We start from the raw sequence: 12,614 nt of genomic DNA, 5'->3' as shown, positions 1-12,614 counted from the left end.
TTATAATTAGTTTTATTTGTACAGATATTTGAAACAAATCAGTTATTTCAGACCGCCAACGTGCGGTCAACCTATTGTTAAAAAGTAGATGTGCTAATAGATTTGACAGATAACTATATCCATACAAATAATGATTATTGTTATTTTTTTTCTAATTTTAAGTCCAAAAAAACAAATTACTAAGAATTTTAGCCCCTGGAAATAAAGTTTATAAAATTTGTTGTCCCTGAACTAAGTTCTGTGTAAGGTTGTTGCACTTTACCAGAGAGAAACCAAGACCGAGAGAAACCAACCTGTCAGTGTGTGTGTGTGTGTGTGTATGTGTGAAAATCAGGGAAGTAGGGGATATTGATTTTAAATTATACACCTAAAGTTTTATAATCAAGTTCTCTTATTCGTTGACTAAAAACTTTTATTGAATTTTGTTTATTGTCATTAGGAATATACATAAATTTCTCCTGCATTGTCTTATCCTTTATAATCCCTGGTGAAAACCATCCTTCCTTGTGAGTTAAAATCCACCAACATAAATGTTGCTCCCCTCTCCCTTTTCTTTCCTCTGCTGTCTGATCTAAGAGCATTTCCCCTATCTTCGCCCTCTCCTCTTTATTCCTCTGTATACTGTGTGTGCGCATATACTAAATATTTTCGGCAAAATTCTTCAGTTAGTTACTCTTAAATCACAAAGCTAGAAAGACACCCAAAGCAAAAATACAAACATTATATTTGCTTTTGAAAATCTATCAAGCTATTAAATATTTGAAATTCTATAAAGATTATATTATAAAACTAATAACAAGATGTTGAACATTGAAATTGACAACTTCAACACTGAAACAGACTCCACCAGAGGCCTGTAAATAATTTCAACAAACAAAAACTATAAAAAAAACTTATTGACATTTCATTTTTTGTGTGTGACCGTTTATTTTCTCGTATAAAAATGAATACCGTGTACGGGTACGGGTACGGGGAGTGGGATACCGAGAGTGATGACACCCGCGGATTATAATCTCGTGATGCCCGCCCGCAGTAGAAAGCCAAAGTTAACCCCTATTTTTGGTGTAGGTTACCTGGACGATCGGACGACAGTGTCTCCGGAATTGGCCGCGTGTGCCTGCAACAGCCACCGCCTCCAGGATCCTCCCTCAGCCGCCCAGACGCCGGTTCAGCTGTCACTGTTACAAGACACGCCGGTTAGCGGTCACATTTGCCCTACCTACACCGCCTACAAAAGAAATTTGAACCTGACAGCAGCTACATTCAGCTGTTCTAATCAACGCCAACACAAAACTTGTCCAACCAGACAATCAACTCTCTGACCAAGATGTCTGTTGGGGCCGCCAGAGACACAGAGGTCAGCTCCAACTCTCTCACCAGACAAGAACACACAACCATGACAACCATTGTTGACACCCAGACAATTTACGCCGACTGCACAGTTTCGACCAGTCATACTACCGGTATAGTAGACAATATTGTAGAAATGCCTCCGCCATCTTCAAACGGCGGATATGAGTGGGGAGTAATGTTGTCGGATACTGATGTTTCAAATGGTTTCGTAAAAGATGGCTCCAGCCTACCCTATGTTTTTGAAGCAAATGAATCTGGTAAGAATTTTTTTTCATGACACAAACTTTATATCCATATTTTCATCATAACAATTTAAAAATTACCCTTTTTTTTACACACAAAACAAAAAGTAGAACAAAAATATTAATATTTATTTAAATTAAATTTAATTATTTGTTTCAGGTACCAGAAAACGGAACACCAAAATTTTACCAGTTTGCGGCATGTGCGGGAAAAAGTTTGTGTGTGTGACCACCATGAAGCGCCATCTTGTGACACACACCGGAGAAAAACCTTTTTCGTGTAAGGTCTGCGGCAAACAATATACACAGAAAGGCAATCTGCGGGTAAGTTTAAAATCTATTGTAAAAAATAACCTAATTATCTTTAAAGACTGAAATTGAAACTAACATTTTTATACCTACATGTCCAAAAATAGTTTATGAATATTTTTTATTTTCAGGTTCATGAGCGAACTCATAGGAATGACCGACCTTTCCAATGCAACATCTGTACACAGAAGTTCTACAGGAAGGAACCCATGCAGAAACATCAATGGAGACAACATGGCATTGTTCATGTCAAGTCCAGACCAACTGGCTCTGCTGCTCCTACCAACAACAGTTCTGCTGTAAACAACAATGTTAATGATAGTAATGAAGGAACCAGCAACATTAATTCCACACGTATCATTGGTGCTGAAGGCATGCTGTACAAGGCACTGACAGCAAGTGTTTTGGATGGATCAAATGGTGGAATTAGCCAGCAACAAACAACTATTCATAATGAGGATACATTATCAGTTGCCAACACTGAAGAACTTATGACTATAAATAGACAACAACCAATTCAGCAAGATCAGCAACAGCAACTGGCAACAACAGAGTACCAGATTGTTGAAGCCAATTTGGAGGATTTCCATCAGGCACAGTTTACAGACTCTGTTGGCTTCCTTGACAGTCCTGTAGCTTACATTGTACAGAGCACAGAAGAAGAAGTTCAATATGCATCTATTGAGGTTTACACTGAGGGAGCTGTTGCTGGCAACTTCCAGGAAACCTACATTCTAAATACCCATGATGTTCAAGGATTGTCTTCTGAGATTCAACATGAGGTGAAAGAAGAAGAAACACCTTTAGTTGAAGCATCTGAGGAAGAACATGAAAATGCTGCCCAAAGACCAGTAAAGCTCAAGATGAAACTTGCACAAGCTTACCTGAAAGAGATTGAGGAGAGCAGAGAGCTTGAGAATTTGAACGAGAGTCTTGGTGGTGGCAGAGATTCTCATGAGAGGTTAGATTGCAATATCAGCAGCATTAGATTATCATCAACTCCTGAGGAAAACACAACTGACACTCAGCAATCTCTGCAGGTAGAGCAAGCAAGTCTTGAATCCATTGTAGCCAAGCTGACAATGCCAATCCAGTCAACTGTTACCACAGAAGCATCTGTCAAAGCTGAAACTCAAACCACAGCTGATCATCCTGATACATTAGAATTCCTGTGTAAATCCTGTGGCTCTAGATGCCAGGTGTCTGATCCGTATAGCTTCCGCTGTGGAACCTGCAACATGAAGTACACTTCTCTACCAACCCATCTCATTGCTGAGCCTCTGCAATGCATTGGCTGTGTCCAGATATTCCCCCACAAGCCAGCTCTCAAACAGCATCAAAGCTCTGGAGTAAAAGAGCGTCCATTCAAGTGCTGCAAGTGTGGCTTTGAGTTTAGACAGAAGGCCCATATGCAAAAGCACCAATGGAGAATACACAGAAAGAAGTATGACACTACTGAACCAGCAAATAAAGAGCCTGAGCAAGTTACATCTGCCGCACCTACAGCTAATGAACAAGCTGAAAGTGTAATTGCAGAAGCTACCAAGATTGCCAATGAAGCTATCAAAAAACTGGTATCAGACCAGGAATCCTCTCCTCTTGACCTGTCTCCAGCAAAGATGTATGGTACCACAGGCAGTATCTCAAATTGGGTTCAGCAAGTAGAAACTGCCAGGACTCCAATGAAACCTGACGTCACCATTCACAAGAAGCCTGCAGAGGACATGTCCACCTTCAAAGATATTCTTGCCAGACCACCTGTTAATCAAGAACAATTCCAGCTGCATATTGTCAATCCTTTAAATGGTGGGAAAGAGGAATCCTTGACACTCCACTTGGTTAGCAAAAATGCAGCTCCAGCTGTTTCCAGCCAAATGCCAATTTATGCTGTTAAGTCTCGGCCAGCCATTGTTGAAGAATCTCATTCTGTATCCCTTCAATCCAGGGATCTAGAAACCAACCCTTTGTTGAACCAAGTCATGGAGAGTCCTTTTACAGCACCCGAGCCAGTCTCCATCATGCCGCTCAGTGTTTCTTGTCCTAGAAGCCCCAAGCGTGCAAGAACCGATATTACCATGACTTCAAATCTTACCTCCATTCCGAATGAAAACTCTAGCAGGGAGCCGCAAGCCTTCCAACAACCTGCAGATCTCAGCATTACTTCTCATCCCGCCGACTTAAAAACGCCGCTGGCGGTGAGAACCGTGCCTTTGCGACTAGATGGTCCATACTCGACAGTTTCGCCGCCACTGAATCTCTCGTCCCACTCTCCCACGCCCAGCCCCCAGGTGTCACCTTATGACTACAGGGTTACAAAGTCAGCAGGCATCTCCGGTCATTTCCAGAGACTCAAGAGCCAGGACGAACGGCCAGGAATCTAACAACATGACGCAAAACATTCAACACACTTTATTTTGTTTCTTTTTGACAGGAGGCAAAATTTTGATTTTTCAAATATTTTCTTTTGTTTTTGTCAATAATCATACTTACATACATTATACAAACTAGATTTCTTTCAATTAATTGAGCTTCCATTTTTATCCATTTTTTTGCTAGGTGGACAAATTTGCCTCTAAAAACTTGAATGTTAAAAAACACTCTCACATATCCTAATATTTAAATTTGATTGTGATTTAATTATTTCATTTTTAATGCATTATGATTATTTTAGATTTATCAAAACCAAGGATTATATTATAACCAGTAAATACTCTAAAAATATTTTTAAAAAATATCAAACAAAAAATAGAAACGTATTTATTTTTAGAATAGTTTATATTGTACTTTTGTATAATAAAAATTGATATAAAGTAAAAAACAGTAAGAAAACTTTTCTTCCACCACATATATTATTGAGCTGTGATATTTATTTGCAATTGTCTTCCAATTCTTTTTATATGACATTGTATTTTCATGACTTACGTTGCATTATATGACTTATGACACATATATTTTAGACATTTTTATATTGTTCAATTCATATTACGATTTCACTAGACTTAAAATGAATTAAAACATTATTATATTTATATTATATGTTTGTTATCAATAAATTAGTTTATATGCTAAAAATGTGTTTAATTTATAATCATAAGATTAAATATGAAAGATGATATACTAAAGTAGCGAAGAACATAATATAATACAATTTCCAAACAAAACAAAGCAAGTGACAGACTGACGAACATAGTGAATTAGTTAGCAGATGCTTTCAGGGATTGGGAGGACAATGGGCTACTTATTATATACTAGTCCCCAAAAGTTTTTTTTGATAATGTTTTCTTATTAGTTGGAGACTTTCATTGAATTTTAATTGTTTAATTTATTAAGTTGAGTATTTAAACATTTCTACTACTAATTTCAGTCTATATATGGGGTAATTTTGTGTATCATCATTAAGGATGTACATCAAATACTAGTCATAGTCTTATTCATTTAGACCTGTAAAGTTGGACGGACAAGAAAAGTTATAGATGTTACCAAAAAATCAGTGTTTATTATTTAATAGCTTTTAAGGAAATCACAAGTCCCAACAGAAATTTTAAGGACTTTTAAACATTACAGACAGACGTTGTAGAGAAGATACGCAACGGCATTGGTAATCATTTTTAAAAGCGAAGCTTTTCTATAATCAGGATCAGTAAGTACGTATAGATTAGCTCTTTTCGTTAATTTAAACAGGTTGTAATTGTCCTATCGACTTCAAACTTTGTGACGTATAGTAATAGCAAGAACAAACAGCTAAATATTCTTATAAAGTGTATTAATTCAATACAAGGTTAACATACAATAATAACATTAATATTAAGACAACTGTTCACTTTTATGTTCGTGTCGTGTTGCAGAGCAATGTCTTGCTCCGAAACCGTTGACACAAGAACTAAAAGCTAAACTATATAATACATGCATTGCTCTTAAATCAGGAAGAAAGGGACTATACATCACATTTCTCCCTGGCTTTAACATGAACCTGGATTTCAAACTGTAATATTTCAGATTAAATATAACAATAGGTTTTTACATGTTAATTATCATAGATATTATAAGTAGCGTTGAACGCTTATTAAATAGATAATAGTTGATCTGGTATGACACCTGCCATATTTTTTTTGTTTTTTATATATTTTTATTCCAGATCTTTAAACACTTCATATACACATTTTTTTTATTTATTTTGGTTCCTTAGAACTCTTTTTGTGTTTTTTTTTTATTTTCCTTTTTTCTTTATGTGTTTTTTTTTTCTTTTTAATATTTTTTTTTAAGAAAAAAACATTGATTAACATATAATCATTGAAAAATGCATTGATTAACACCTAATGCATTAATTACATAGTTATCATAAATACATGATATAAAAATAACATTGGTTAACATATAACCATCAGATTTAAGCATGGTATTATAGAGCATTAATATGAAACATGAATTTTAAACTTTTTTTGAGACTACTACTGCCTCAACAAATATTAAATACATAAAATAAAATATGAATTAATACACATAACTATAATTATTACTTTCTTTTTCCAGATGTTCTGCTCTTCTTGCCAGATTCTTCAATATCCATGGGCATGATAGCTTCATCATCATTCACTCCAAGTTTTGCGGTCTCATCACACAAGCCGTCTTGAGACATCCTTGCCTCAGTATCACCAAGCATATGAAGACATCTTTCAAATCCACTAGTAACCGCAACCGAAATCGAGGTTGCAACGTTATCAACCTCCTCCTGATTATCCAAAATCTTTTGATGCTTACGACTAACCTCCTCTCCAAATTTATCAAGCATCATCAATATTCCAGGCGTGTGTTCCATCCTCATTTCCTCCCTCACTTGTTCATCAACACGCCATTGCTGATTTGACAATTCAAGATCCAGACAAACAGGAATGTTCGGATTTAAGGGCTGATCCATCTGAACACAAACAGGATCCCCAAACCGAGTAACCAATTTGAAATCACCTTCGAACCACTCATTTACTTTGTGTTCAGGATTAAACTTCCACTCAATATTGGTTGTCAACAAACTTGTATGAACGTTTCCATCCAACTCCAATCTGATTTCCTTCACTACATTCTCTAAAGTGGTATTTGAATCACATAACAATATCTGCTTGGCTAGAGTCGGACGGAGACGCTTGCAGCGCATCTGCATTTCCCAGGTCAAAACTCTTGCGTCTACTTTATCATTCAACAGACTACCTGCATATGTGGCACTCACCAGGTTATCAATTATTTCTCTTTGACCATCCAATCTAACATAACGTATCTCAGCAGGCATCTCTCCACTGGTGATTAAACTCACCGAATTCATGTTTACAATGCGTGGAATGTAGACTGTTAAGTTCATGTATTCATTCACCTGAATGGAGTCAATAAACACTTTAGCACTCAAATCCTGTTCAGACTTTCCATCAAGCCAATCTTTCTGTAACTCTAACAAAGTTGTGGATGGCATTTGCTTCAGAATAAAGCTTACTTTATTCACGACATCTTTCCAATGTGCCAGGAGCCGGATAGCTGACACAACCTGCGTCTTCAACCTCGGATCAACGCTATTACCCACCGTTCTCAACACTGTCTGAAGGCTCATTTTACCATCTGCAGGTATGACGTCAATTTTTGAAAGTTGATGCCAATCCTCAAGTTCCCCCATATGTTTGATTATGGGTAACAATTCGCCCAACGTTTGACAGCTTTTTCTCTCATCTCCATCCAGGTATTCAATTTTAGCAAGCAACACCAAACTTGGTAAATTTTCGCAAACAAGCTTAGAGAGAAATATGGTCGCACTCAACTTATTCAAACTAGTTGTCTCGTTCCATGACAACTTTCTATTTATAGCTTTAGAATGCTCACCAGCCGCCATCAGGTTGAGGTGTCTTGAATTCTGGCTGGTAAAGATAGGGATCCTGTCCACAGGCCAGTCTATGGAGTGGATGCATCTCCCCATCTCCAACTGCACCGATAACATGTTTATCAAATTCAACTTAAACCTTGGTTCATTATCAATAAGACGAGCTAAATCTGCCAGTGGCATGTCCTCACTGCTCAAAAATATGTTCCTTGTCGCCCTGCCCACACTCAACGTGGGCAGCTCAACGCGCGACATTACCAACACCAGCCGGGATGCAGAGTTGCTGACCAATGCAGATACTGGTAGACCAGGTTTGACTTGATTTCCTTCATTGACAGATTGTTTGTGGCGGCCATCTTCTTCATTGCTCAATAACTTTTGATTCATTGTTGCCGCCGTAACCAACCTGCAAAAATACAATATAATTAAATTTCAGCATAAGAAATTTAAGATCTAGCATTAAATTCTTCCTCAGTAAATCTTTTTTTATGACACCATGAACAACAACAATACAACAATGCCAACATAGGAATTATACCTAACAACAACATTAACACAATCAAAACAAACTTGGCAAACAATGGTAATATATCTTTGAACAAATGTTCTAAACCAAACCAAGGACCTGTAACCTGTTCGAAAAATGACAACTTATGATCAACAAAATCCAATTTAGAAGCTTGTCCATTAAAATCCTCAAAATCCTCTAATCCCTGATATTTAATAGTCTTATTAAAGTCAGCAATAAACACCTTTTCGTCGTTCAGAAAAATCTTTTGTCCCACGTGTTCTGATTTTTCATTGGCAATATGCAGAAGTTCGAGTCCCTGCCCCTGATTCCCAAGGAACAAATTAGCTGTCAACTTCAAAAATACCGGACCTTGCGAACAATTTAACAATTTTATATCCTCTACTGCTACAATCATTCTACTATATTCTTGTATTCCAACTGTTTCACCTTTATAATCCACCATCAAGTGTCCTACTGCACATCCATAATCCACACCTAACTTTACTGGAATTTCAACCGCTGTACACTTTTCATACTTAGCAATTTCTCCCAGGTATATAATTCTGAACCCATGATGCATCTGTACATTTGACCTAACTTCTGTTTGAGCACATCTAGAAATACTAAAAAGTTCCATCATCCTCTCATTCCTTTCTCTACTAGCCAAAAACATAGCATTCAAATCAAATCTAGCTTCCTGTTTTAACAAATCCCCAAAATAACTTCTAACAGCCGCCTTCGGTTCCTCTAAAAACTTGATACCCTCCAATTCTGTTACAAAAATGTTGAAATCCAGATGCTGCAAAGTAAGTTTCTCTGTTCCCATAATTTTAACTAAAATATTCCTTTCCAAGTTAGAAACAAAAAGTTGTTCATTCCAAGTAGTTAAATTGAATGTATCTTGAAAAACTACCTTAAAATTACTGGCCGGTTTTCGTACAACATACGGAAAATATGGAGAAGTTGATGTTGCCCACAAATGATTATCTTCAAAATTCGCCACAATCGTCTTTTTATCATAATCCATAACAACATTTCCCTTGATCAAAACGGGTGTATTTTTCACTAAAATATGCAAAGTCCCAACAGCAAAACCTAAATTGAACCACATATTGTGCGCGTATATTCCCAGTGTCTTGCATTGAATATTTTCACCACCAACATCCCAGAAAGGTGACAATGTTCCATTAACTGTGAAACTGTGAACAGTTGGCAAGTCTATATTTACTTTAAAACTAATACCATCATGCTGATACTTGCCAGAATGAAAAACCCTTCTACATTCGTCCATACTCAACTCTACCTGTTTTTCATGTGGCACGTCTAGTACGTGCACATGACTCGCGGTACCGCAAAACCAGCGCTCCAATTTTAGTCTAACCTCACAACTAATGGCTTCTGACAATATAAAATCGGTTTCTGCTAACCCCAATAATTCCACAGATCTAACCGGTTCCATCCTATCATGCAAACAGGCAGCTGATCTAAGTTCAACATTACTTATTTGAGAACAATCATAAGCTGCTAACCGTGGATCCTGTGACGTATACATACCACCAACAACAATCAAACAATAAACCTGCATCACAACAACAAATAACAAAATATCCAAGTACCTGACTCCTCTATCATCCTTGGATTTCTTCACAGGTACTGGTCCAGCACGTCCACTCTTTGAACTACAAGCGTCCGGTGACCTCTTGCGCATACCACGATCTCCATCTCGTCTATTCCGGTCATGTCTATCACCACCGCCGCTTCCTCTCTTGTCATCACGCTCCCTACGGTTTTCGTGGTAATCTCTTCTCCTGCAAATATTATACAAATTATTACAAATATTATTTTTTAATCAATTTTGCGAGGTTCCTAGTTACTACATCTGCTACTGAATAACGTTCTAATCTGTCTTTTTCTCTGTTTTGTCTATCCTCTTCTAATTTTTGTAATTGCACTTCATTTGTAGAACCTTTAGGACGACCTTTAACAGGAATAGTCTCAGACATTTTTTGCAATTTTGCATTATCTAACGATCTATCTAATTCATCCTCCTCAACATCTCTACCTCGTTTAACACTTCCCCTTCGTTGTTCCAAGTTTACAATTTTACTTTGCAGTTTTGGAAAAGTGTCCTCTAAAATACTCATCCGAGACTCTAACTCTCTAGCAGATTCCATGTTAACATCCTCTACACCCAAACTGTTGTCTACTAAGCTATTATCAGAGGCATAATCTCCATGAAAAACACTATCCTTACTAATAGTAGAATATGTAGAGTCTAACTTAGTTTTGTCAGTCATATCATTTGAATCTACACTATCAGAAATATGAGTACTTTCCAAAGTATCACTAAGATCCTCAACTAAATCATCTAAATTTTCATTATCCTGAGATACATTTGACCTTTGCTGTGACAACCCAACACCCAAAAAAGATTTCTCCAAAAAATCTGGTGTTACCTGTCCATCCTTCCGCCTTCCAACCACCTCTGGACTAGCGCCACAACTATTCTCCTCTTCAGAAACGCCTGAACAAGTTAAATTTCTCAAAGTATTGGGAAAGTCATAGTTTACTTTCAAGGTATTATCCACAGAGAAACATTCATCTGTAATCACTAAGTCAATCTTTTCATCTGGAGTCAAGTCTAAAGTACTCTCAATAACATATATTTTATCTCTTGGTACAATTCTCACCCCTTTATCTTTCAATCTACACTTTTCTAGGGGTTGAACCTCGAATAAACTATCAGAAATTGCTTTTGTCACTAAACACGGACCCACCCATAACGAGCAGAGTTTACGAGCTACACCAATCGTTGTGACGTCATAAAAAATATAACAATAGGAATTTATAGCTATCGGCCGACCTATCCTTTCTGTATTTTCTACCTGTAAATACTTCTCAGTTCTTTCTTGTCCAGTCCTCCAATTCTTGTCAAGGCACTCCAATAACTCTGAAAAATTCATATGTTTAATTTTCGAGCGTGTTAACGGATCAAATGAGTCAAGTGGAAGCTTAGGGTTTCTTAGGAACATCTTAAAATACGGGGAACATCCTAACCTCCGATTGAAAGAAGTGTTCATACAAAATTGTGTAGCTTTAAGTTTATAAGCCCAATCTCCATCTTGAAAACGTAAATCAGTCTTAAGAAACGAATACACCGCTTGGTTGTATCTTTCACTGTAATTCGAATTTGCTGATCTTGGAGGGATAAAAATTTGTTCAATTCCCAACCTTAAACAAACTTCCCTAAAAACTTTTGATTTGAAGCTTTGTGCATTGTCAGTCCTAATTCGCTCGCATAGTCCCCAAACAGAAAATAAATTAAACTTCAAACATTCAATAATTGTTTCAGCTTTAACATCCTCAATAGCAAACAACCACACATATCTAGTACAACTGTCAACTACTATTAAAATGTGCTTACAAATGACTCCATTATATTCACACTCATTCAAAGGACCTAAAGCATCTATAGCCAACTCTGCCATAGCTTCCCCAGCCAAAGGAGAAAATTCTATATTATGATTATGTTTAGGTTTTTTACGTCTATTCAAACAAATGACACAATTTGCAACTGCCGCCGCTACATATTTAGACACATAGGGAAAAATGAAGTGACGATTAATCCTGCTCAAAGTTTCCAAATAACCCCTATGCCCCGCTGTAACATCTGCATGAGCTAACAAGAAAACTTTATTGTACATTCCAATAGGTACCACTACCCGTTCAATAAATTGAAATTCTTTCTGGAGCCGCATAGGTGAAGTCAGGATAATTAAACCATCCTTATAACTCAGATGTTCAAAAAATCTTAATATTTGTTTACCACGATAAGGCATTTGAGACAATTCTCTAGACGTAGGTTTGACATTATTTACAATAAATTTCCTCACCTCAACTAAAACAGGATCCTTCTCCAGGCTACGACTAAATTCTCGTGCCTTCAATCTGGATGATATTTGACTGGCCGTCTCTGCTCCAATTCCTGCAATAAGACATAATTTAGGATCTTCCAATTGATATACAGTATCCAATATTAACTCTCCTTGTTCGTCTGTCGATAATTTAGATATCCTATCTTTACTATCCTTTAATGCAGTACGTGACAATATATCAACATTAGTATGCATCTTGCCCTGCCTATGTACAACCTCATAACTGAAGGTGGATAAAAAATTTATCCACCTTATGGTGAGACCAACAAAATATCCGTTCTGCCTCCAAGTAGATAGATGTTTCAGTGCAGCTGAATCAGTTCTCACGATAAACTTCTTGTGTCTCAAATAACATTCAAATCTTTCAACAGCATTTACTAATGCACATAATTCTCCTTTATGTGCTG

The 12,614-nt window shown here is 36.9% G+C and overlaps 2 protein-coding genes across 2 annotated transcripts; one reads left to right on the top strand and one right to left on the bottom strand.

Moving 5' to 3' along the window:
• The first annotated feature begins 652 nt into the window (after window positions 1-652).
• LOC145304168 (uncharacterized) lies at window positions 653-4,868 on the top strand. Its single transcript, XM_080145939.1, has 3 exons — window positions 653-1,610; window positions 1,756-1,919; window positions 2,036-4,868. Exons 1-3 carry the CDS (start codon window positions 1,328-1,330, stop codon window positions 4,283-4,285), a joined length of 2,697 nt encoding a protein of 898 aa, XP_080002065.1. The 5' UTR covers window positions 653-1,327; the 3' UTR covers window positions 4,286-4,868.
• A 1,408-nt stretch (window positions 4,869-6,276) lies between these two features.
• LOC145304159 (uncharacterized) lies at window positions 6,277-11,136 on the bottom strand. Its single transcript, XM_080145930.1, has 3 exons — window positions 10,729-11,136; window positions 9,889-10,080; window positions 6,277-8,167 (listed from the first exon to the last, which is right to left on the bottom strand). The coding sequence occupies exons 1-3, from the start codon at window positions 10,734-10,736 to the stop codon at window positions 6,418-6,420; spliced, it is 1,950 nt and encodes a 649-aa protein (XP_080002056.1). The 5' UTR covers window positions 10,737-11,136; the 3' UTR covers window positions 6,277-6,417.
• Window positions 11,137-12,614: the final 1,478 nt, after the last annotated feature.

This window comes from Acartia tonsa, chromosome 2 (assembly GCF_053477335.1).
Source record: "Acartia tonsa isolate MP-2025a chromosome 2, ASM5347733v1, whole genome shotgun sequence".
Lineage (NCBI taxonomy): Eukaryota > Metazoa > Arthropoda > Copepoda > Calanoida > Acartiidae > Acartia > Acartia tonsa.
Note: the sequence above shows the minus strand (reverse complement) of the source record. Positions and strands in the feature narration are given on the sequence as shown.

Coding starts and splice junctions, on each gene's coding strand:
- LOC145304168 (XM_080145939.1), top strand. CDS start 1,328: ATGTCTGTTGGGGCCGCCAGAGACACAGAGGTCAGCTCCAACTCTCTC. Junction 1,611..1,755: donor TTTTGAAGCAAATGAATCTG/GTAAGAATTTTT, acceptor TATTTGTTTCAG/GTACCAGAAAACGGAACACC. Junction 1,920..2,035: donor CACAGAAAGGCAATCTGCGG/GTAAGTTTAAAA, acceptor TTTTATTTTCAG/GTTCATGAGCGAACTCATAG.
- LOC145304159 (XM_080145930.1), bottom strand. Junction 8,168..9,888: donor AAGGATGATAGAGGAGTCAG/GTACTTGGATAT, acceptor GTATTTTTGCAG/GTTGGTTACGGCGGCAACAA.